At 38.0% G+C, this 27,188-nt stretch overlaps 1 protein-coding gene across 1 annotated transcript in view; it reads right to left on the reverse strand.

Annotated features, from left to right (window-relative positions):
* Positions 1 to 27,188, reverse strand: part of CEP63 (centrosomal protein 63) — a 73,934-nt gene that overhangs the window by 42,032 nt on the left and 4,714 nt on the right. Inside the window, 5 exon segments of the mRNA XM_019934200.3 lie at positions 1,546 to 1,659; positions 7,046 to 7,168; positions 8,015 to 8,110; positions 25,272 to 25,428; positions 26,375 to 26,443. Of these exon segments, the coding sequence (XP_019789759.2) occupies positions 1,546 to 1,659; positions 7,046 to 7,168; positions 8,015 to 8,110; positions 25,272 to 25,428; positions 26,375 to 26,443 (559 nt within the window).

Consider the following 27,188-nt stretch of genomic DNA (forward strand, 5'->3'; position numbering starts at 1 on the left):
TAATGAGTATACAGAAATTCATTTTTTAAAAAGATTTTAAATGAGGACCACAAGGGAGAAAGAAATATAAGTAACATTTTTTACTTAATCAGAGCAGTTTTAGTTTAAAGAAAACTATCAGAAGAATAATTCAAATACCTTTAAGTAGGGAAAACAAACGTTGGCTTTTTAAAGGCATCTTATTCTAGCCCCAGCTAAATTATGGTAAATAAAAATCTCATTTTTACTAACAATGAAGCTTTAATTATGCTGAGTAATCACAATAGTAATTTGAAAAAAGGATCTACAATCAACAATAAGCATACTACATAGATGAATAATTGAGAACTTAAAAACCAGGACTCAATTTTCTATTTTGCCAATCTGAGGCCTGCAATATCTTACAGCTATTTATGTTTATACAGTGCTTTAGCATTCAGGCCAAAAAACGCTGGTCTAGACATCCAGGATTTTACTGGCCCACTCTGGCTGCATAGCTTGCTGCAGCCTAGTAAATAATTTTGTTCCTTGAGATTGCTATGGGCCCCTCTTGCCATTCTGAGTAGACTCACTAACAGCAGAGCCATTTGTGGTAGTTTACTAGCCTGCTGATATTTCAGGGGGGATGATTAAAAGCCAATATATTACTGAAACTTAGAGCAGCAAATAATACAGATTGTTTCTTAAAAAAAATTTTTTTAGAGCTTCTCTCTAGCTCTCTTAACTTCTCCAGTAATTCTCTCTTCTACAAAACTGAGATAACTACCAACCTTGACAAATTATCATGGTATTAAACAGATAACATATAACTATATATTCTAGATAACTACATTTAGCAGAAGCACTGAGACAGTGTCTAGCACACAGAAGATGGTCACAAATATTCACTACCCTCTATTTTCATTTCCCTTTTGATCTTGGTTTTTAATTGAAAAAGCAAACAAACTGAATACGTTCTAAGAAGAAAGTTCCTAAATTGGGTAGCTAATTTTTTGTTTTGTTTAAGCCATTACTTTTTCATTAAAAAACAGTTTCTAGTAGTGTTCTAAGAAGTGTTTCTGTTGCCACAAAGATACTGCTTTTAGTTAGTGTGAATCTTTCAATATTTGTGTCCAAACAGGTGGACTGGCCGAAGCTCCCTGGCTGAGGGACCTCAGCCAAGGCACTCCGAACTATCAGAGATGGAACAAGACACAGACAGAAGTGGAACCAAGGCAAGAGCCAGAAACAGCCAGAATAAGTAAGCCAGAGCCAGAAAGAAATGGAAAAGGAGACAGAGAGAGCAGAGGTAGAAAGAGAAAAGGAGAGAGGGAGAGACCAAGATTAGGAGAGTGAAACAAATGTGAGTGTGGAGTGAGCATGAGAATGCAAGACAGTGACAGAGTGAGAGAGCAAGAAAGAGCACGAGTGAGGAGTTAGGAACTGCTGAGAAAAGCAGCAAGCAAGGGAGCAAGAGGGCGTGGGGATGTGGGTGGACATGGTGAGCACATGCGCACAGCATTAAGCCTGCTCAAATTTAATCAAAACCTCTCTGCCTCTCATTATCCCAAAATGTCTTAAACTTACCTGAATTATCTCTGATTGTTCAGCCAGAGCCTTCCTTTGAGCCTCCAGAGAAGATACCTGTTGCTGATAAATCAAGCGCTGCTTCTCCCAGTCCAGTGATTTCTGACGAAATTCCTGAAGAAGCAATTAAGGTACTTAACTTCTAAGTGCTTCCCCTTGCTGTCACTACTTTCCAGATTCACTTTTACTTTAATTGTTCCCCAGGTCCCTGGGTACACATGCACCTTTCTCCACAGCAGGAGCCCCATTACTCACTTAACTGATAGAACTATAGAGTAATACTAAATTCCTTACATACTGTGCCTCTGGAGATCTGTCTTTCTAAATTTAACACCCTAATGGTGAAGAGTATGAAACACAGATGCTAAATACTGGATTCATGATTTTCAAAGATCTGCTGCCACCTAAGGGTTGCTAATAATTTTTTTAGTGATTTTTCAGAAAACTGATGCTAAGATAATGAAAATTTCAAAATATGATTACAGATACCCCTCACTGCCCAAATTCTTGATATCCAAACCCAGGAACTGAACAGATTCAATTAAATTTTCAGATAAATCCCTGGGTAGCCCAATTCTTATCAGTGTCTAAAACTCAGGAACCAAATAGATTCAGTTAACACAGTATCCTTTGATATCCAAATTTTTATTATCTCAACAGAACTGCAAAGACATGAATAACAAGAAATATCTGTATTAAATTTTAACAGCTATCTGTAACCCAAAGCCAAACAGTTCAAAATCAATGATGGATCAATAGTAACTTCAAGTTGCACAATCAAGAAAATGAGCCCAGTATTTATGAAAATGAGGCAAACCAAAGAGAAAGGAAACTCAGTCTTTCCATCACTGTCCTCCAGGAGCCTCAACTCCAGAAGTCTCATGCTAGCTTAGGGTAATTACTGTTCACCAGCTGATACTCACTTATTCATTATTTCTACCATATACATGCCAGGTACTGTTCTAGGTGCTGGGGATACACTATTTAACAAAACAAAAATTCTAGCCCCACTCAATTGGAGGGAGATAGGCAACACATTCATTGTACAGTACCTTAGATAGTAATACAGTCACCCCTCAGTATCTGTGGGGGACTAGTTCCAGGCCTCTGCAGATTCTAAAATCCACAGATGCTCACGTCCCTTATATAAAATGGTGTATTATTTGCATATAACCAATGCACATCCTCCCATATACTTGAAATCATTTCTAGATTACTTATAATACCTAATACAATGTAAATGCTATGTAAATAGTTGTAAATACAATGTAAATGCTGTGAAAATAGTTGCTTGTGCATGACAGATTCAAGGTTTGCTTTCTGGAACTTTCTGGAATTTTTTTTCCCCAGAATATTTTAGATCCATGGTTGGTTGAATCCATGGATGCGGAACCCACAGATACAGAAAGCCAACTATACCTGTTTTGGGGAAAATAGAGCATGAAGTGCTCAGAGTTGGGGGCTGCAATTTTAAAAAGGAGTGGCCACATTGAGTAACATTTAAGTGAACACCAAGGGAGACAGGGATGAAGTTATACTATTCTGGGAAGAGGGAACAGCAAGTACAAGGCCTTGAAGTGGAAGCATCCTGGTATGTTCAAGGATGAGCAAGGAGGTTGGTGTGGCTGGAATGAGTGAGTAAAAGGAAAAAAAGGAAGAGAAGGGTCAGAGTTAACAGGCGGTGAAACTACATAGGTCATTATGATAACTTTGTCTTTTAAGAGAAGCTACTGGAAGGTTTATGTACAGGAGAGGACATGATTTGACTTACATTAAAACAGAATCATTCTGGCTATTGTGCTGGGAAAAGAGAAATCAAGGGTGACTCCAAGGTTTTTAGGCTTGAGCAATCTGAGGAATGGAGTTGCCATTAACTGAAACAGAAATGGTGCTGGAAGATAGGAGAGAAAAAAATCAGGACCTTTATTTTGGACATGTCAAGTTTGAGACAGCTTTAGACATTGGAGATGTGAAACAGGAGGTTGGAAATTATTCTGTAGCAAAAAGGAGAGGTCAGGACTAGATATACAAATGTGGGAATTATCAACATATACACAATGCTTAAAACTATGAGACTGAATGATATCACCAAGGGAGTGGGCCTAGACAGAAAAAAGAAGAGTACAATGACACAACCGTGAGGTGTTCCAATGCTAAAAGGCTGGGGAACAAAAGAGACTGAGAAAGAGTGGCAAACAAGTTAGGAGAAAACCCAGGAAAGTGCAATCGTTCTCCAAGCCAAATCCAGAAAGAGGTGTAAGGAGGACGGAGACCAGCTGGGTCCAGTGCTGCAGACAGGATGGGGAAGATGAGGGCTGGCCACAGGCTTGAGTAATGGGGAAGTCACTGGTGACCTCCATGCAAATAGCTTCTGCAGAGAGAGGGGGCAAAAGCCTTACTGAGTGGGTGTAAGAAAAATGGAAGGAAAGGAACTGGAGACAAGTATAGGTACATAAAGTAGTTTAGTTATAAAATGAAGGAGAAAAATGGGGCAGTATCCAGAGTATGAAGAGAGAGGTCAAGAAAGGATATTTAAGAGGGGGTAAGTTTGCATGTTGGTGGAAAATATCCAGTAGGGAGGAAAAACCTGATGATGCAGAAGAGAGGAGCATTTCTAGAGTGATGTCATGGGTAGGGAATAGGGAGAGCATGGACAGTCCCTCCAGCAGGAAGGCAGAGTATACGGGTGCAGTTGCAAATAGGCAGATAGACACAAGGCTGGAAGTTTGTGAAAATTATTTTCTATTTTCTCAATGAAATAGAAAGAAAGATCATCATCCAAAAGTGAGGATGTGGGGAAAAGTGTTGAAAATTCAAGAAAAGAGAACGTATGAAACAGTCATTATGGAAAGTAGGAGAGTGAGGGGAAATATAATATGATTCTGGGCAGCATGAGGACCCATTTGAGGTGAGTGACCATGAATTTAAAATGAGGCCAGTCAGCACGATTATATTTTTCTCCAGCCATGGTCTGCCACACGACAGGTAGAAAGTGGGGAGAAAGCTGGATTTAATGAGAGTTACAGTTTTGCCAAGCAAAGGCGATGAAGTAAGAGAGAGCACAGAATTGAAGGGGAATATAAGGAGTGTAACCATGGGATGGAAGCTGGGTAAGGACTTGTAACTGAGGACACAAGGTAGAGACAGAGCAGTGACAAGTGGCAGGATCCAAGCACTTTAAGGGATGGGGGGTCAGGTGAGTATCGAGCATCAGGAGCCAGAGGGAGAGAGCTGAAAAGACAGGGATGGTAGTTGGAGAATGTGATGCTTAAAAATGTGATTCTAGGAGGGTTGCAAGTATTGGTAATGATAACACCTAAGGAAGGACAATGGCAAAAGGGAGAAGAGACAGATAGGAGATCAAAATATCCGTGGAGGAAAGAACACCAAGGAACTCAAAGACCACAGTATTATAAGCATCAACTCTGTGGATACTGAAATCCTCAAGAATTATGATAAGAGCAAGGTTGGAGAGAATGACAGTGAACTGGGAGCTGAAGTCTTTGAACAGGGGAGTAACCAGGGATCAGAAGATGACTAACTTTGGCGTATGTACACTGGTTGGTGGTATATGCTGATGACATGAAAATCAAAGATGGATTTTCTTGTTGGTGGGAATGTAAATTGATACAGCCACTATGGAGAACAGTATGGAGGTTCCTTAAAAAACTAAAAATAGAACTACTATACGACACAGCAATCCCACCTCTGGGCACATACCCTGAGAAAACCATAATTCAAAAAGAGTCACGTACAACAATGTTCATTGCAGCTCTATTTACAATAGCCAGGACATGGAAACAACCTAAGTGTGCATCGACAGATGAATGGATAAAGAAGATGTGGCACATATATACAATGGAATATTACTCAGCTATAAAAAGGAATGAAACTGAGTTATTTGTAGTGAGGTGGATGGACCTAGAAACCGTCATACAGAGTGAAGTAAGTCAGAAAGGGAAAAACAAATACCGTATGCTAACACATATATATGGAATCTAAAAAAAAAAAAACGGTCAGAAGAACCTAGGGGCCAGACAGGAATAAAGGTGCAGACCTACTAGAGAATGAACTTGAGGATACGGGGAGGGGGAGGGTAAGCTGGGACAAAGTGAGAGAGTGGCATGCACATATATACACTAACAAACGTAAAATAGCTAGTGGGAAGCAGCCGCATAGCACAGGGAGATCAGCTTGGTGCTTTGTGACCACCTAGAGGGGTGGGATACGGAGGGTGGGAGGGAGGGAGACGCAAGAGGCAAGAGATATGGGGACATATGTATATGTATAACTGATTCACTTTCTTACAAAGCAGAAACTAACACACCATTGTAAAGCAATTATACTCTAATAAAGATGTTAAAAGATGGAGTTTCTGAGGTACAAAGAAAAGACAATAGTCAGGAAGTGGTAATGGGGAACAAGAACATGAGGGGTTTTTCAAAAAAGACCCAGATTTCACTGAAGAGGGCTGGAGGGAAAGCAGTATCTGATTCTAAGCTCTTCAAATGTATAAAAATATTGAGATATAAAAAAATATTAAATGCAGAAATTAAAATTCTAGGTAGTAATAATATACTGGCATTTGTGGGTGACACGTCACTGAGTAGAAAAATTGTAAGTAATCACACAAAGATGTTGAACAATGTTTCTCAAATTAGCATTGGCTAGGGAAGCTAGATAAAATGCAGAGTCCTAGCTCGCATGCCATACAACTGGATCAAAATCTCTGAGAGCCTAAAGAGGGCCCTGGGTGACTCTTAGGTACCGTTGAGAACCAAGAGCATAGACAGAGGGGATCCAAGGGGAAAAAAGTGACAGCCTCGTGCTGCTCTTTCATCTACTCTTGGTGGTTTTAACCCACCACTCCCTTAACTCCTCTAGGGAATCAATATATACAATAATAATGGAGTTATTCAGTCTTAATAAAAACAAAGTCAGCAAAGGGGGAGGTAAGTGACTTACCATATCTAAATGGGAACTGACGATAAACAATCTGATATGCAGAGTACTCTGTACAAAAAAGCTTCAACACTTAGTACCTTCAACACTTACTAAGCCCCTACTCTGTTAGGTGATAAATAAGACAAGGACACTGCCCATGGAGGACAGCTAGTAACTGGTAGTCAATGTTCCTCAATATTGGCATTTTGGGTTCAATACTCCTTCCTGTGTGGAAAAGTCCCAGCCATGTTTAGTGTCCCTGGTCCCTGTGCCCTACACACCAGTTTCACTCCCAGCCATTCTGACAACCGAAACAATGTCTCCATACATTTCCAATGCCCTCAAAGGAGGGTACTGCCCTGTTGAGAGTTACTGATAGCTAGTAACCATCCTGGTGACAGGATGCACAGTGGATCACCCTCCCACCTTTGAAACAGCTCAGTAGTAGTCCTGGAGATGAGAGAAAATTGGTTTCAGGAAATAGCACTATTAGAAACAGCATTTTCCTACATGAAGGCTGACAATCACTATGAGCAAATCAGTACTATGAACATACCTCTATTTTTCCAGTTAATCTCTCAATTTCAGACCGATCTTCCCTGTGATTTCTGGCATTTCCTCTGAAGTCTCTTACATGTTTTCTCTGTAGCTTTTCATAGCTTCTCTTCAGTCTGCCTAACTGTAGACACAGTTATTTCTAGACTTAAAATTTAAGAATGTGTAAACAGTGCTGATACAACAAATTGGCATTATGAAAGCACGCATAGAGCCAACTAGTATCCCTGAAAATAGACAGCATGTCAGATAAAATAACAACTCAAAACTACATATAAAAAATAAACACCAGAAAAGAAATATATTGAGTCAAAGAAAAATAAAAGGAAAATATTTTATAAACAGAAGTTAATTTTTCTTACAATGTACAATCGCCTTGCACTTAGGAGCCCCTAAACCCACCCCCACAATAAAAGCAGCAAATAAAAACCCTGTCTCTCTTCTCTAGGCCTGTGGTTCTTGAACCATTCTCCTGCGGAACACTGAGTAAGTAAGCAAGAGAGGAGTACTGTGGAATTAAATGAAAATAAAAGCAGTTTTTTCCCAATCTGAAGAATAAAATTGAGTTAACTGATAGAATTTTCTTACTTTTCTTATCTATCCCAAAATGCTTCTGAAACCTTTGGATCCTCCATTATTTAAAATCTAGTAACTGATTCAACTTAAAAATTAAAACATTTAATATAAGCTTTTGGTATCAGTATTTCATGGTATTATACAAAAATAGCTCTATTTCTTTCAGGTCCTCAACCAACAAACACATTTTAGAATCGCTGTTGTAGGTAGTATCAAACATATAAATAGGCAAGATTCTTTACCTGGGTTTAAGAACAGAGAAATGGATTTCCTCCCCTGCACCTCCCTTAGTATATATACATCCACTCTATGAAGTAGAAACTGGCTCGTTAACAAAATTCTCATGGGTTGAAGAGACAGAATTATACAACACATAACAGAATTAAAATCTTACTTCTTCATGTAGGTTCTTTAACTCCAGCTTATACTCTATGGCCATCTCTTGCTTGACTTTTTCATGTTCTTCAACCTGCTGACGCAACATTCCAACCTAAAAGCAGAGAGGTGGTAGCATTTTTCACTATTAGCATTGAAACAATAACCCTGAAACACAAAAATAGGAAATAACCTTTGTACTTATCTGTGAATACACATTCTCAACTGTACAATTTCTCAGGAAGTCAAATATCTAATTATTTAATAATCCATAACAATGCCAAAAAATGGAAAACGAGCAATTGTTCTAGAATTGCTAGGTTTAGAGAGAAACTTCCTCTGTCTCATTTATTCTCCCCAACCCTTTTTATCAAAAAAAACCTCACAAAAAATTAAGAGAGATAAAGTTACAAGAACCTTGGAATCTAAAAATATGGAACAAAAATCTATAAGACTTCAAGAATAAATTCTATAAATCAAAGTACAGAATAGTAACATCAGACAGAAAGATAGCAGGAGACTTGTACCTGCTTTACCATTTACCCCACTTCAAAGAAAACCAGTTTCACCAGCCAGAGTGAGCATGTTATCCTAACCCATTTTTCAGTGGTTTGATGCCAGCCACAGCTAGCTCATGCCCAGCCCTCACTTCCATCACTATCCATCAGCATTTCTCTACATCTCTCAATAACCAGTTAGCATTTCATCTACTAATAGCTAGAAGGGAAAGGAAGAACTGGGAACAGTAAGTAGTAATCTCAATCACAATACAGAATGGTAATTTAAAAATAAAAAAACTGTAGATCTTAAAAGTTCTCATCACAAGAAAAAAAAATTTTGTGACTATGTATGGTGACAGATGTTACTAGACTTACTGTGGTGATCATTTCACAATATATACAAATATCGAATCATTACATTGTATAACTAAACTAATATAATGTTATACCTCAATTATACCTGAATTAAAAAATGCAAAAATAAAATTCTTATAAGAAGAAGGAGTTAATGCAATTGCAATTAAAAATTCTAGTAGAATTCTTTTTTTGGAACGAAAAAGTGATTCTGAAGTTCAAACCAGAGGAATGATTAAGTATAGCCAATAAAATAGAAAAAACTACTTAATTTTTTTTTAATTTAAATGAGTATTTACTGAATTCCTGGATAGGGAGAAATTCCTGGATAGGGAGAAACTCAAACCAGAGGAATGATTAAGTATAGCCAATAAAATAGAAAAAACTACTTAATTTTTTTTTTATTTAAATGAGTATTTACTGAATTCCTGGATAGGGAGAAATTCCTGGATAGGGAGAAACTCAAACCAGAGGAATGATTAAGTATAGCCAATAAAATAGAAAAAACTACTTAATTTTTTTTTTATTTAAATGAGTATTTACTGAATTCCTGGATAGGGAGAAACTGAGCTTAAAACTAATGAGTCATTTGAGAATGACAGATTTGACTCTGCAAAATATGGAACTTCTATATTTGAAAAAATTCCATTAAAATTAAAAATCAATAAACTGAGAAAAACATTTACAAAAGTATGTCAAAGGGTTTTTAGTATTTAGGTATCTTTTTGTAACTTGTTTCCACTATGTTCAAAGAACATACTCCATTATTTCAAGACTCTGAGTTGTGTCAAGATTTATCATATGGTCAGTTTTGGAAAGAGTTGCTTGTGCTAGAAAAAACCGTACACCACAGTTCTCTTGTGCAATGTTCTGTATATATAAATTAGGTCAAGTTTGTTGATCATGGTGCTCAAATCTACATCCTTACTGATATCTGTCTCTTGTTCCATCAGTTACTAAGAAAATTGGGTTAAAATCCCCAACTACAATTGTGGCTTCATCTATTCCTCCTTGTAGTTCTGCCACTCTTTGCATACAGATAAGAGAAACAGAGAGAAATTTAAAATTAGAAACTTACAAATTCAGATTTTTTTTGGTCTTAGTTTGAGTTCTCCCAAAAGTGTAGATTTTAGGGCAGTTAGGTAATGGAGGTGATCCCAGGAAACACAGTAAGGAAATGAAGAGAGAGATCCAGGAAGGAAGGAAAGCCAATAAAGTGTGTTACTGAGCTGATTTCTGCAGTAAGTGCTGGAACCGCTCCCACAGGGAACTCACCAAGGAAGCAAACAGAATGTGTTTCAGAATTGTCCCTCTAAGGGATGGGAAGTTGGAGAGTTTATCCACCGATTCCAGTCCCTCCACTGCTTGAGGCTTGCCCCAGGAGTGTTAACTGCCCCCACAATCCCAGGTTTCACCTGAGCAGCTTTTAAGTTTCCAGAAAGAGAAGCACAGTGTAGTGAGATGCTGGCAGTACACAGTGAGCTGTATGTAATATCCAGGTGAAATGAGGGGGCAAGGAGGATGTGATACAGGCCAATAAGAATATCTGCTACAGTTACATATACGGAGGTTTCATATTTTATCATTATGAAGTGTTTCTCTTCACCTTTGGTAACGTTCACTGCTTCTGCTTCAAGTACAGTTTAGCTACACCATCTCTCTATTCAAAGTGTTTGTATGGTATATATTTTTTACATTTTACTTTCAACTTTGCTGTATCTTTATAAACATCAAATAATTGAGTTCAATTATCTTTACCCAGTTGGACAATTTTTATCTTTTAATTAAGCCATTTAGTACATTTACATTTACGGGACCTCTTTCGATTTATATCTATTGTCTTACTAAGTGCTATTTGTACTTAATAAGCTCTACGTTCCTATGTTCCTTTTTCTCTCCTTTCTTGCCTTCTTTGGGGCTGATAACTTCTTACTTCATTTTTCTCCTTCTGTTAGCTTAGAAGACATATACTCTATTAACATATTACTATATACTTTTAATGGTTCTCTCAAGACTAAAACTTAACTAATTAACACTAGATTTAACTAACGTTAATTAGATTAACATTAGCTAACATTAACATTAGTTTTACCAATTCCCAGGCAACCCAAGGACTACAGAAATACTTTAATTCCATTTACCGCCCCCCCAACTTGACTGAAATGCCATCATAATTCCACATATATGTTCAACTGAAGGCTCTTGTTGTTATATACAGTAAATATTTGTTTAGATTTACCCACATATTTACTGTCACCTTTCGTTTCTTCCTTTATCTCTTGAGCTTCCATCTGGGGTCACTTTCCTTCTGCCTGAAGAACATTCTTTTAGTATTTCCTTGGTGCAGGTCTCCTAGTGACAAATTCTCTCAATCTTTGTTGATCTGAAAATGTCTTGATTTCATCTTTATTCTGGGTATAGAATTTATTTCTGGTTTGGCAGGGAAGAAAGTCATTTCTTTGTGGACATGATTCTATTGTCTTCTGGCTTTCACTGTTTTAGCTGACAAGTCAGCTGTTAGAAGCCGTTCGTAGATCACCTTTTTTTCTTGGTAAATATCTGGTTTTGTTTTATTTTGTTTTCTTTGATAACTTTTCAGATGTCCTCTTTGTCTTTAGTTTTCAACCTAGGTATATAATTTTTTCTGTTTATCTTGCTTGAGGTTTTCAGATTTCTTAAGTACACGGCCTTCCTCACTTTTGGCAAAATCTCGGTCAATTTATCTTCAAATATTGCTTTAGCCCATTCTCACTTTGTTTTCTCCTTCAGGGATCCCCAAAACACTCATATTTGACCTTCTCACTGTATCCTCTTTTCTCTTATCCTCTCTTCTATATTTTCTATCATTCTGTCTGTGCTTTATTCCAAACATTTTCTTCTGTCATATCTTCCAGTTCACCAATTATCTCTTAATCTTAAAGGCCTTAATTTCGTTTATTCTATTTTTCAACATTATGATTTCCACTCATCTTTTAATAGTTTCCAATTTTTTCAAAAGATAAGAAATGCTCAATCTTATCTTTTATCTCCTTGAACACAGTAAACATAGCTATTGCAATTTCCTTTCCTTTTCTTTCTTTTACTTTCTTTCTTCCTGTGAAAACATCCTTCCTGGAGCTTGCCATTCTCAAATATTGGTAAGTTACTCTAGGCTACCTGTATAGCTGTCATCTTGGGAACTTCCTTCACCATTATTCTGGAGGCTTTCTGTGCTTTTCTGCTTTTTGCTTTTTTAAAAAATTCTCTGTCATCTTCTTTGTAAGTTTACTTCTCATTTTGGTAGAACATTCTTTTGAGATTTTACATGTCTGAAAATACCTTTATTCTCTTTTCACATCTGGTTGAAAGTTTGATTGGCTGTAGAATTTAGTAGTAAATTTCACTCAGGATGTTTTTAGTTAAATGTGAATCTTTCAGACTTTAACATTTGGTAATGGCAGGCTAGGTATTCTGGGCCAGTCCATACACTGAGGACAACTATATAAGTAAGATTTCTTAAAAACTGTGCCTGAAGTCAAGCGCTAACATGATAGGGAAGAATTACCAGGTCAGCATCTGGGCTAGGCTAGAGGTGGAGGGAGGTGAGCCCAGAGTTTGGGGCAAGTATTAACTGAAACTAGAGAAGGCAGCTGAAAGGATAAGAGGCCGAATGGGAGTTTTGATAACTTCAAGGGGCTAAGAGAATAAAAGATTTTGTGCCCAAGACAGCTCTGAACCCATCCTTGCTTTGAGTTGGGACCCTGAAAGGCTGTACCCTAGGAGTAAGAATGGGCCAGATGTAGAACAGGACTTCTTGAAATTGCCAATCAACTGCAGACATCTGAATCTCTGAAATCAGTTTAAGATGATCTTAAGAGAGTGCTAACGTCTGTCCCCAGGCATCTCCAAAGTGCTAGGGATTCCAGGAACTTGGAAAAAACAACCTAAACTTTCTCCAAAGGAAAAAAAAAAAACACTATTCTGTGCCTTAAACTATTTCTTCAAATAATTTTACAAATACAGTGCTTGATAACCCACTCAGAAAGTAACCCTACACATACAAGGAGATAAGACAACAAAAGTGAAAAAAAGTAGAAGCAATAAAAGAAAGAGATCCATGGCAAATCTAGATACTGGCATTATCAATTCTTCCTATCATTGAGAAGGTACTTTTTAAAAAAGCAAATAAAAATGAGACAGTTACTAATTCCCCAGAAAACAAAAACATTGCACAAGAAATAAGCTTGATTATTATTATGCTATCTGACTCAGTTGTAAATAATAATTACCATCTTAATGATATAAACACTAAAAACTGACCTAACGAAAAATTAAGATATACAATTCTGGCAGGATGAGGGGATGGAAATTGTATATGAGAGCAAAGCCCTCAATTTTCATAGCAGCAAGTTATTAGATAAATAGTTAAAACTGAAAATTAAGAAGATTGCCATAAAATGTTATATAGAAATATGAAGAGAATAACAAAAAAAAGAGTAAAAGACACTGAAATGACTGCCTCAGAGAAGCAAGAATCCTAGGTTCAGAGGACTAGGGCAGGTGATCACTGTTTTTTCTTACGAGCTTTGTAGAACCATTTTTCTTTTCATTTACTATGTAAGGCAAGCATAAATATAAAATGTGAAGAAAAGATTGTTTAATTTCATTTATTTACCAGAGTCTGGTTCTTAGTGGGCACGCAACAATATCTAAATTTCTTAAAGAAAAAGAGGAGGAAGAAAGAGCTTAATTGCTGAGAGCAAGAGATGGCATTAGAGAAATGGAAGAGAGGTTTGAAAACTGTCAGTATGGATGATATCGTTTTAACTACAATTTAGAGTTTTCAAAGTGGTTTCTTAAAACAGTAACTCAATCTTCACAACAACATGGGAACACAGGGATTATATCCTAATTTTACACATGATGAAATGGGCTCAGAGAGGTTAAATTATTTGTCCAAGGCCATTCAGCTGAGAAAAGGCACAGCCAGGACTCCAAATTCCTTACTTGTTTCATTAGCTCTACCTGCTCTATAGGGCATTAGAAGGTAACAGCAGCAGAAACGTCCATTAAAACCAATCCAATCCCAACAATGTAATCAGAAAACAGATCATTCACTTATGAAGCAAGTTGTTTATACTAGTACTCCTCCAAGTATGATCTGCAGATGGGCTGGAGCTGGTCACAACAGCAATCCAGTGTGAGATAAGAACCTTGAAGCAGAATGTAATCAACTATGTTACAAAACACAGTTTAGTGCAACTGACATTTTTATACAGCAAAACTTTCCGTGAAGTGAAGGATGCAATGTACTACTTTACATTCTGGTGCAATCCTTTCATCTCACCATGGACCTGTCATTTCAGTAGCACTGGTTTATACCATAGGATTAACTGCTTCTAGGACTGAAACTTTCAAACAAATAAAACTGACAAAAACTTAAAGCTCTATATTCTAGTTCTTCTATCATGTACTTTTCAAAGTAGATTATAAACATATTATTACCAATAACAGTGAAATTACAATTTCACAGACAAACTCTATGGAACAGATTCCTATAATTAGTATTTACCTCTAGAAATTTAATCAACTTCCAGCAACCCAATCAATGAAGCAGCAAATCATTGACAGCTACATTTCTAAACATCTTTTATGTCCCCAGGCCAAACCTGTAATCTTCAAATGTTTACCAAGGAACCTATCTACTCAATCTCTTTAATTCCTCTTTAAGGTATTAAGTACAGGCATACTTCAGAGATACTGCAGGTTCCTTCCAGATCACAATAAAGCAAATACTGTGATAAAATGAGTCACATGAATTTTTTTGGTTTCGCAGTGCATATAAATGTTATGTTTACACTGTACTGTAGTCAACTAAGTGTGCGAGAGTATTATGTCTAAAAAACAATGTATATATCTTAATTTAAAAACACTTTATTGCTAAAGAAAAAAATGCTAACCATCATCAGAGCCTTCAGTGGGTCATAATCTATATGTTGGTAGAGGATTTGAAATATTGCAAGAATCACCAAAATGTGACTCAGAGACATGAAGTGAGCAAATGCTATTAGAAAAAAGGTGCCAACAGACTTGTTCAACACAAGGTTGCCACAAAACTTCAATTTGTAAAAAAATACAATATCGGCAAAGCATTATAGAGTGAAGTGCAATAAAATGAGTAGTTTTATTACTGCATGTAGTGCAGTAATGCCCTTGACATCAAAACTAAGCTGCAGGAATAAGTTTCAACAGCCTCGGCATGAATATTCTCATGATCACACACACAGGAATTTCTTTAATGGGTTTCTAACAAAGTAAACAACTTAGATATCCACATACACAGTTGACGGTTTGAACTGTGCAGGTCCACTTATACATGGATTTTTTCGATAAATATGTACTACTGTACTACACCACCCAAAGTTGGTTGAATCTGCAGATTCAGAACAGATACAGATACAAGGGCCAACTGTAAAGTTATATGTAGATTTTCAACTGCATCGGGGATCAGTGCCCCTAGTTCACAGGTTGTTCAAGGGTCAACTATACAGTGTTTTTTAACTAGGAAAGCACTATCACCTTAACTTTCTAAACAGAACTACTTTTGTTTTGCCCCGGGAGAAATAAAGAAGTAGTAACTAAAGTAACTTACCAAGGAGCACTGACCCTACCTAAATTACGATTTTTAAAAAATCAAATATGATTATCATTCCATGCACTTTTTTACCCACCTTCTATATCTTTTCATGAGGTCTAATTTTACTTTTTTTAATTTTTAAAAATTTATTTATTTATTTTTGGCTGCATTGGGTCTTCACTGCTGCACGTGGGCTTTCTCTAGTTGCAGTGAGCGGGGGCTAACCTTCTTGTGGTGTGTAGGCTTCTCATTGTGGTGGCTTCTCTTGTTGCGGAGCACGGGCTCTAGGCACGCGGGCTACAGCAGTTGTGGCGCACGGGCTTAGTTGCTCCGCGGCATGTGGGATCTTCCCGGACCAGGGCTCAAATCCATGTCCCCTGCATTGGCAGGCATATTCTTAACCACTGCGCCACCAGGGAAGTCCCATGAGGTGTAATTTTAAAATACATTCTCAAAAGTCTACCCAAATTTTAAAATAAATTCCAGTTTAGCAAGTGGCATTCTCAGAACACTGAATCTAAATCTAACACGGCCAATGTTACTATGTATGGTTGACCCTTGAACAACATGGTTGAACTACATGAGTCCACTTATATATGGATTTTTTTTCAATAAATACTATAGCCTGGAGGGGTGGGATAGGGAGGGTGGGAGGGAGGGAGACGCAAGAGGGAAGAGATATGGGAACATATGTATATGTATAACTGATTCACTTTGTTATAAAGCAGAAACTAACACACCATTGTAAAGTAATTATACCCCAATAAAGATGTTAAAAAATAAAAAAAATAAAAAAAAAAAAAAAAAAAAATAAATAAATAAATACTATAGTACTACATGAATTCATGGATGTGGAATCTCAGATAAGGAAGATTGACTGTAAAGTTATATGTGGATTTTCGAGTGCATTAGGGGTTGATGCCCCCAACCCCCACATTGTTCAAGGGTCAACTGTACTGCTTTGACCCAATGTGCACATGGCCAATTGAGAGATTCTCTTGACAAGGAAAAAAACACTTTATGAAGCCTAACTCTTTCCTTGTGACATGAAACATTTCTAAAATATTCTTGATAAGTAAGTATCATCAACAGAATCTACCACTCACAGAAGCACCCCTGAAGAAGCTGAATGACAGCACTGGTGATCCTACTGGTAGGAAAGCCCATCCAAGTGGGGCTTGGGACCAGTGTTTCCCTACAACTCTTCCAATCCTTCTGAGATCAACATTGATGCCAGAAATTTAGGGGCAATTCTTGCACTTATATATGCTTTCTGCTTCCCTTCCAATATTCAATGTTCTTTTCACTGTACCAGCTAAATTAAGAGAAATCATCAGGGCTTCCCTGGTGGCGCAGTGGTTGAGAGCCACCTGCCGATGCAGGGGACGCAGGTTCGTGCCCCGGTCCGGGAAGATCCCACATCTCACAGAGCGGCTGGGCCCATAAGCCATGGCCGCTGAGCCCACGCATCCGGAGCCTGTGCTCCGCAACGGGAGAGGCCACAACAGTGAGAGGCCCGCATACCACAAAAAAAAAAAAAAAAAAAAAGAGAAATCAATTAGCAAATGTTATTAAACTTTTCCCCCAAATCACCAATAACATTGGGTGATGAGATCGCAAATAATATTTATTTTCCCCTTTTCTTTCTTTTTCCCTAATTGTTAACAAGTGCAAATATAAATTTTTTTTTTTTTTTTTGCGGTATGCGGGCCTCTCACCTCTCCCGTTGCGGAGCACAGGCTCCGGACGCGCAGGCCCAGCGGCCACGGCCCACGGGCCCAGCCGCTCTGCGGCATGTGGTATCCTCCCGGACCAGGGCACAAACCCGTGTCCCCTGCATCAGCAGACGGACTCTCAACCACTGTGCCACCAGGGAAGCCCACAAATATAAATTTTTTAAGAAGAGTTTTCTGAATTTTATTTTAAACCTAACCAAAAGAAGCCAATTATTGAATTTGGGGCTTAACTTTTTACACTAGTCATACAATGAGGCCAAAAACTATGTTTGCTAAACTCGCTGATTATTAACATAGGCATGTAATAGAATGAAGGTTTTTACAAAGATCATGTGACACCCTTCACATTTTCTTAAAGAAGTTATTGTATGTATTACATGTGACCAAGGTAACATGATCCTTGAAATAAATATTAACACTCTTATGCATTTTCACCAATGAATTCTTCTTCTGAAAGAAACCATCAGAATTTGACACACAAATGCTTTCTGACACACAAATGCTTTCTTTGCATTATGAAAAAGACAGTATCACCAGTTCAAGACGGCAGTGTAGGAAGATACTGAACTCACCTCCTCCGACAGACTCACTGGATCTACAGCTAAATATGGAACAATTTCTTCTCGAAAAAAGAACCTAAAGGCTGGCTGCGTGACGACTACACATTGGGTAAAAGAGAAGAAAACCATACAAAAGCCTGTAGGGGAGATGGGGACACAATCTCACCATAAACCTCACCCCTGATTTAGCAACCAACAACCAGAAGGGAACTCAAAACTCCCTGAGGAGCAAAGGATTCAGACCCCACATTGGGCACCCCAGCTTTTAAGACATGCACTTGACAGATAAGCCCCCAAAACATCTAATTTTTGAAAACCAATGGGTCTTGTGTCCCAAGACCCACAAAATGATAGTGATGAGAAACACCTCTTAGAGGGCTCATGTGCTTGGACTCACCCACCCCAGAGTCCAGCTCAGAGACAGCCAATCATGCCTAGACTTAAAGTTAATAAGGCTCACCTGCTTATATTAAAACCTCCATCAGAGGGGCAGGAATCTAGTTCAACACACATATCTAGAAGCCTGCTGGAACGCTCTGGGAACAAAGACTGGCAGGCACTACCTTTGCTGTGCTCCAGAGCACCAGTATCTCTCAGCAGGGAGCTTTTACACACATCAGGTGTCCTGACTTTTACAGCTGCTACCCAGGATATGATTCTTGGTTACCTGGCTCTGGAGGCCAGGGGAGCTTGTGTTCTGGGTCCCAAGGAACTGTAATAATTGGTGTCACCCAGAAAGGAGCTCATGCCCCTGTCTGGTGCCTGGATTTTTGTGACTGATGCTAGGGAACACCTCTACATCAACTGGCTCTGGTGGTCAGTGGGGCTTATACTCATAGGTCCTACAGGGCTGTAGCCCAAGGAGAAAGAGTTCTTAAACAGTTACAACCCCAAGGGCACAGCAAAGGCAACAGACCCAGGAGCTCAATCTTTCTGCGAAGGGAGACTATTAACTGATCATCCTGACTGCTAACTGAGGGGCAAGCTTCTGATTAGGCATGCATCTTGGGGTTGACTGTAATCCTTTCCAGAGACCTTGGAGGGCAGGTGCTACCTTTGCTCTCACACTCTGCTGCCTCTAGTGCACCAGTGTCTCCTGGAGGGTAGCTACACACGTGGCTGGTGCCCAGGGGACTCCCCTCAATTACCTAGCTCTAGGTGACTGGAGGGATTTGCATTCCTGGATCCCACAAGACTATGGCAATCAGAGGGATAGTTCTTGGCAGGCTACCAACCCCAAGGCACTGCACAGAAAGCAGAATGAGGCACACTCCCTAGGGTTTCTGTGAAAGAGTCCTCTTTATCTTTACTTGTCTTGGACCTTCGGCCTGAGGAGCAGGCTTCAGGTTTGGCTCACATTCAGTGGCCTACGGAGTTGCTATCAAGAAACACAGGCTGTGGACGCCATCTAGGCACTCTCCCTCTGCCTTGCTCCAACCCATCAGTATCACCCAGAAAATAGTTCATCTGGACCCCACATAGTGGACACCTCCAGATCACCTGGCTCTGAGGACCAATGTGGCCTACCCTCACAGCCCCTCAGAACTGTATATATTTGCATACTTTAAAAGCTGCTGCCTGAGGGTCCAGATTCCAGTCAACCTGAATCTAGGTGCTGAGATCCTCCACTCTGGGACAGTGACAGGTTTTGGCACATCCTCAACTACTGGGAGCTACTAAAAATATAACAGGCTACCTGGACAAGCATAGAGGTTTGAGAGACAACCAGGAGCTGAGGCAGGGTTGAATAACAAGGTTCATCTCCTACACAAGGCCACTCAATCAAGACCGGAAGAAGTGGTTGTTTAATCTACTGTACAGAAACCAACAGAGAGTCAAGCACACTGAAGAAACAGAGGAATATGTTCCAAATGAAAGAACAAGATAAACCTCAGAAAAAATCTTAACGAAATGGAGATCAGTAATTTACCTGATAAAGAGTTCAAAGTAATGGTCATAAAGATGGGGAGAAGAATGGATGAACACAGTGAGAACTTCAACAAAGAGATGAAAACATATAAGAAAGTACCAAATAGAAGTCACAGAGCCAAAGAATGTATTAACTGAACTGAAAAAAATACACTAGAGGGGTTCAACAGCAGACTAGATGAAGCAGAAGAAAATATCAGTTAACTCAAGGACAAGGCAGTGGAACTTACCCAACCAGAGCAGCAGAAAGAAAAAAGAATGAAAAAAGGAATTTATGGAACAACATCAAACAGACTAACATTTACTTCATAAGGCTCCCAGAAGAAGAGAGAAAGGGGCAGAAAACTTATTTGAAAATATAATGGCTGAAAACTTCCCTAACTTGGGGAAGGAAACAGACGTCCAGATCCAGGAAGCCCTGAGAGTCCCAGAAAAGATGCTACCAAAGAGACCCACACCAAGACACATTATAATTAAAATGTCAAAAGTTAAAGACAAGGAGAGAATCTTAAAAGAAGCAGAAGAAAAACAACTAGTTCTATACAAGGGAACCCTCATAAAACTATCAGCAGATTTTTCAGCACAAACTTTGCAGGCCAGAAAGCACGATACATTCAAAGTGCTGAAAGAAGAAAACTTCCAACCAAGAATACTCTACCGAGCAAAGTTTTCATTCAGAATTGAAGAAGAGATAACAAGTTTTCCAGAGAAGCAAAAGTTAAAGGAGTTCACCACCACTAAACTAAACTGGCCTGACAACAAACTTTAAAGGAACTTCTTTAAGCTGAAAGAAAGGATGCTAATTAGTAACAAGAAAACATATGAAAGGATAAATCTCACCGGAAAAATAAATATATAGTGAAGGTAGTGGATTAATCACTAATAAAGCTAGTATAAAGGTTAAAAGACAGAACTATGATTACAATAATTAGCTAAAAGATACACAAGGTAAAAATACATAAAATGTGACATCAAAAACATAAAACATGAGAGTAAGTGTTGAGCTTTAGAATGGGATCAAACTTAAGATGTTATCAACTTAAAACAGACTGTTATAGATATAAGTTGTTAAGTGTAAGACTCACGTCAACCACAAAGCAAAAACCTAGAATAAATACACAAAAGAGAAAAAGAAAGGACCATAAGCATACCACTAAAGAAAGTCATCAAACCACAAAGGAAGAGAGAAAGAGAAGAAAAAAGGAACAGAGAGAAACTGCAAAAACTGCTAGAAAACAATTAACAAAATGGCAATAAGCACATACCCATCAATAATAACTTTAAATGTAAATGGACTAAATTCTCCAACAAAAAGACATAGAGTGGCTGAAGGCATAAAAAGCAAGACACACCTATATATGCTGCCTGTAATAGATACAATTTCGATATAAAAACAGACTGAAAGTGAAGGGATGGTAAAAGAAATTCCACGCAAATGGAAACGGAAAAGAAAGATGGAGTAGCTATACTTATATCACACACACAAAAAAAAGACTTTAATACAAATGTTTTAATAAGAGACAAAGAAGACATTACATAATGATAAAGGGGTTAATCCAATGAGAGGATATAACATTTGTAAATCTTTATGCAGCCAACACAGGAGCACCTAAACATGTAGCACAATTATTAACAGACCTAAAGGGAGACATAGACAGCAATACAGTAACAGTAGGGAACTTTAATATCCCACTTACATCAATGATCATCCAGACAGAAAATCAATAAGGAGACATCAGCCTTAAACAACATGTTAAACCAGATGGACTTAACACATATTTATAGACTATTCTATCCAAAAGCAACAGAATACATATTCTTCTCAAGTGTATATGGAACATCTTCCAAGATAGATCATGTTAGGCCACAGATCAAGTCTTAATAAATTTAAGAAGACTGCAATCATATCAAGCATCTTTTCCAACCACAATGGCATGAAATGAGAAATTACACGAAGAAAAATGGGAAATACACAAATATGTGGAGATTAAACAACATGCTACTGAATAACCAATGGGCAAAGAAGAAATCAAGAGAAATAAAAAAATACCTTGAGAAAAACAAAATGGAAAGGTAACATGCCAAAATTTACAGAATGCAGCAAAAACAGTTCTATGAGGGAAGTGCATAGTGATAAACACCTACCTCTAGAAACAAGAAAAGCCTCAGACAAACAACCTAACTACACCTTAAGGAACTAGAAAAAGAACAAAAAAAGCCCAAAGTTAGTAAATTAGGGCAGAAATAAATGAAATAGAGACTAAAAAGACAACAGAAAAGATCAATGAAACTAAGAGTTAGTTCTGTGAAAAGAGAAATAAAATTGACAAAACCTCAGCTAGACTCACCAAGAAAATAAAGAGAAAAGACTCAAGTAAGTCAGAAATGAAAGAGGAGATATTACAAGCGACACCACAGAAATACAAAGGATCATACAGACTACTATGAAAAATTACATGCCAACAAATTGGACAAACTAGAAGAAGTGGATAAACTCTGACAAACATATAAGCTACTAAGACTGAATCATGACGAAATAGAAAATCTGAACAGACCACTTACCAGCAAGCAGATCAATTCATTAAACAAAAACTCTCAACAAACAAAAGTCCAGGACCAAATGGCTTCACTGGTGAATTCCACCAAACATTCAAAAAAGAATTAATATCAAGCTTTTTCAAATTCTTCCAAAAAATATAAGAGGGGGAATCTTTTCAAAACACATTTTATGAGGCCAGTATTAGCCTGATACCAAAACTAGACAAGAGTGCCACCAAACAAAAAAAATTTCTTTTTACAGGCTAATATCCCCGATGAACATAGATGCAAAAATTCTCAACAAAATATTATCAAACTGAATTCAGCAACACATTGAAAGGATCATATACAATCATGAAGTGAAATTTATTCTAAGGATACAGGGATGGTCCAATATCTGTAAATCAGTCAGTGTGATACACCTCATTAACAAAATGAAGACAAAAATCATATGATCATCTCAACAGATGCATAAAAAGCATATGACAAAATTTAAATCCATTTATAATAAAATCTCAAATCTCTCAAAAAAGCAGGTATAGAGGAAACATACCTCAACATAGTTAAGGTCATATATGACAAGCCTACAGCTAAATCATACTCAATGTTGAAAAGCTCAAAGCTTTTCCTCTAAGGTCAGGAACAGGACAAGGATGTCCACTCTTACCACTTTTATTCAACATAGTATTGGAAATACCAGCCAGAATAGTTAGGCAAGAAATAGAAATAAAAAGCATCCAAATTGAAAAGGCAGAAGTAAAACTCACTGTTTGCAGATCACATGAAAATAGCTAGGAAACCCTAAAGACTCTATCACAAACTAACAGAGTTAATAAATGAATTCAATAAAGTTACTGGATACGATATGAATACACAAAAATCTATTTTTTAAAAATAATAACTATCAAAAAGAGAAATTAAGAAAACAATCCCATATACAACTGCATCAAAAAGAATAAAATACCTAGGAATAAATTTAACCAAGGAGGTGAAAGATCTGTAAACTGAAAACTACGAGACATTAATGAAAGAAACTGAAAAAGACACAAATAAGTGGAAAGATATTCTATGCTCATGTATTGAGAGAATCAATATTGTTAAAACTGCCATACTATCCAAAGCAATCTACAGATTCAGCGCAATCCCTATCAAAATTCCAATGGCATTTCTCATACAAATAAAACAAAAAATCCTAAAACTTGCATGGAACTGAATAGCCAAAGCAATCTTGAGAAAGAACAAAGCTGGAGGCACCACACTCCCTAACTTCAAAGTATATTATAAGGCTATTATTACATACAAATGGTACTGTATTGGCATAAAAACAGAGACTTAGATCGATAGAACAGAACAGAGAATAGAGATCACAGAAATAAACCCACACATATATGGTCAATTAATTTAAGAATATACGATGGGGAAAGGACAGTTTCTTCAATAAATGATGTTGGGAAAACTGGACAGCCACATGCAAGTGAATGAAGCTGGACCACTATCTTACACCATTCACAAAAATTAACTCAAAATGGATTAAAGACTTGAACATAAGACCTGAAACCATAAAACTCCTAGAAGAAAACATAGGCAGTAAGCTCCTTGATATAGGTCTTAGGGATGATGTTTTGAATCTGCACCAAAAGCAAAAGCAAAAAAAGTAAAAGCAGCAAAAGCAAAACTACATAAGTGGGACTACATCAAGCTAAAAAGCTTCTACACAGCAAAGTAAATCATCAACAACATGAAAAGGCAACTTACTGAATGGGAGAAAATAACTGCACATCATGTATCTGACAAGGGGCTGATATCCAAAATATACAAAGAACTTTTACAATTCAATAGCAAAAAAAAAAACTATCCACTGAAAAAATGGACAGAAGATCCAAACAGACATTTTTCCAAAGAAGACATACAGATGACCAACAGGTACATGAAAAAGATGGTCAACATCACTAATCATCAGGGAAATGCATATCAAAACCACAGAGATATCAACTCACACCTTGCAGAATGGCTAGTATCAAAAAGACAACAAATAACAAGTGTTGGCAAGGGTGTGAACAAAAGGGAACACTTGTACACTTGGTTGAGAATGTTAAGTTGGTGCAACCATTATGGAAAATAGTATGGAGATGCCTCAAAAAATTAAAAATAGAACTACCATATGATCCAGTAATTCCACTCTGGGTATTTATCTGAAGAAAACAAAAAAAAATTAATTCAAAAAGATATATGCACCCCCCTGTTCACTGCAGCTTCATTTACAATAACAAAGATACTTAGAAACAACCTAAGTATCTATTGATGAATGAATGGATAAAGAAACTGTGGGGGGCTTCCCTGGTGGCGCAGTGGTTGAGCGTCTGCCTGCCAGTGCAGGGAACACGGGTTTGAGCCCTGGTCTGGGAAGATCCCACATGCCATGGAGCAACTGGGCCCGTGAGCCACAACTACTGAGCCTGCGAATCTGGAGCCTGTGCTCCGCAACAAGAGAGGCCGCGACAGTGAGAGGCCCGCGCACCGTGATGAAGAGTGGCTCCCGCTTGCCGCAACTAGAGAAAGCCCTCACACAGAAACAAAGACCCAACACAGCCAAAAATAAAATAAATAAATAAATAAATTTATTAAAAAAAAAAAAGAAACTGCGGTACACATACACATATATAAAGAATATTATTCAGCCATAAAAAAAGTTGCCATATGCCACAGCATGGATAGACCTTGAAGGCATTATGCTAACTGAAATAATTCAGACAAAGAAAGACAAATATTGTATGATCTCCCTTACATGTAGAATCTACAGAAACAAACAAAAAATAAGCTCATAGATATAGAGAACAGATTGGTGGCTCCAAGAGACAAGGCTTGGATCAGGGGATGGGAGAAATGGGTGAACTGTGTTTTGTTTTAAATAAATTGAATTCAAAATTTTTTAAATGCTTTCTTCAACAAATATTTAAGAAACATATTTATTATAAAAGGTAAGGTGAAAATATCAAAAAGAGTAGCAAATCATCTGCTTTACCTCTTTGTGTTTCATACCCACCTGACTCCTGAGAGCCTTAAGTTCCCGTTCACGGCTGTCCAAGCAAGTTTCTAGAACATGTGTCTGTCCTTCCCACGCAGATTTTTTATGAGCTACCATTATGTCAATCTGTTTCATGAGCTCCTGTAGTTCTGCTTCACAGGATGTCAAAAATCCCCTATAAATAAGGACAGACCCTTAAGAACATAGAACATATCTCCAAGTGGCTTTTCATCTTTCACATGTAAAAATATAGCAGATGTAAAGCTACCTGAAGTGGAACAGTATCAACAAATAATCAGAAGCAGAGAACAGGATCTCTGAGCTTTTCCTTTTAATGCTCACTTAAGATGATCACTTATTCCACGGAAGTTTGTCTTCCTACAGTAGCCGACCTAAAGCTTAAGTCAACTGGTCAAACGCAAGGTTTATGTTTGAAGCCTAGTTTGTGAGTGAGACTTCCACAACCAACAACTAGCTCTTCTGTAACATTTTAGGGAAGCTTTCAGGAAGAATCCAGGCAAGCATATGTCACATTCTCAGCTAGTCAAACAAAATAAAAAGCTTTGGAAACAAGTAGGCTATTGGGAAAATTACAATACAATTTTAAGAGCTGTTTTAAGAACCTCCATCCTTGAGCCAAATTTATTCCAACTATTTCTTCCCAACTTATTATTAGAAACTTACCACATCCTATCTTATTGTTGTAAACTTACTGATGTCCTTCAATGTTTCTGGAGATGCAAAATGTTACAAAGGTAGAAACAGAAGTGGACACAGATGTACTGGATTCAGAGATTTCCGGGAATGGCCACAGAGAGATAACTCCTAAGGTTTAAATACTTTTTAAAAAAAAAGCATTTGTTCTTAGTGTCACAAAACCTCTATAGCCTTTTGCTTTTTAAAAGCAGAAAATTTAACTGGGATGATAGTAAGCATCCAGCTTCACACTGCTGAGATGAGGGAAACACCCCAAGGAGAGAGACTGTCCACAAACACGACATGGATCAGTTTAGATTTTGGTCACACTTCTGCTTCTGTACCCAAAGCACAAAATGGTCAGAGGCATAACTCAGACATGCTTTTTAAACTCAGTGAGAAGCTTAAGGTCAAAGTAAACTTACCCATCATGTCCCCGATTTTGTATTCCTTCCAACAAAGCCTCCATCGCCAAATCCCCTTTGTTTTGGCAACTGGGAAAGCAAAGAACTCTGTCAGGAGAAAATTCATTTTTTATGTTCTAACATTCCAACTTACAAACTTAAGAATGTGAATGAAAGCATACAAATAACAATGAGAAAATGCAGCACTTCTTAAGATGACTGTAGAAGCAGTCAAGGAATATCTCTTCAAGAAATACTAGAACCAAATACATTTCAGACTAAAACAAAACAATTTAAAATGATCTGAATTGCCACTGACACTCCCCCTGCACGATTGAAATCAAATACCTCACTGTCACGTCCCTACTTCCTCATGTAAGAGTGGGCCTGGGTGGAGATGGGGTGCTAGCAACAGAGGAACACTGACACTAACAAATTGAAAGGTCAGAGGAAACGTGTAGCTTCTTTTAAAGAGATATTGTAAAAAGGTTAAATGCCCTGCGCTTCAACTTCTTGGCCCATCATGGGAGATCCTACTCACCGGCTAGATGACAGGCCCATGAAGCTCCTAGAACACCTTCCCTCACCTAAGAGGCAGCTTCGTGGGCCCTCCCTCCTCTGCACTTCATTGCTCCCAGTCCTTAACAGGTTCTTTCATAGGAGTTACACCACCCTGGAAATGTCCTTTTGCACACCTTTTCCCCCTACTATTCAACCGTCAAGGGTAGAAAACCAGTTTTTTTCACACCTGCAGCTCCAGGGCTTAGAGTAGCATTTCAGCCTGGCCTGTGCTGAATGCTTTTGGCTGAATGTATCTCAATTCCCCTCCCTTTTC

Source organism: Tursiops truncatus, chromosome 4 (assembly GCF_011762595.2).
Source record: "Tursiops truncatus isolate mTurTru1 chromosome 4, mTurTru1.mat.Y, whole genome shotgun sequence".
Taxonomy (NCBI): Eukaryota; Metazoa; Chordata; class Mammalia; order Artiodactyla; family Delphinidae; genus Tursiops; species Tursiops truncatus.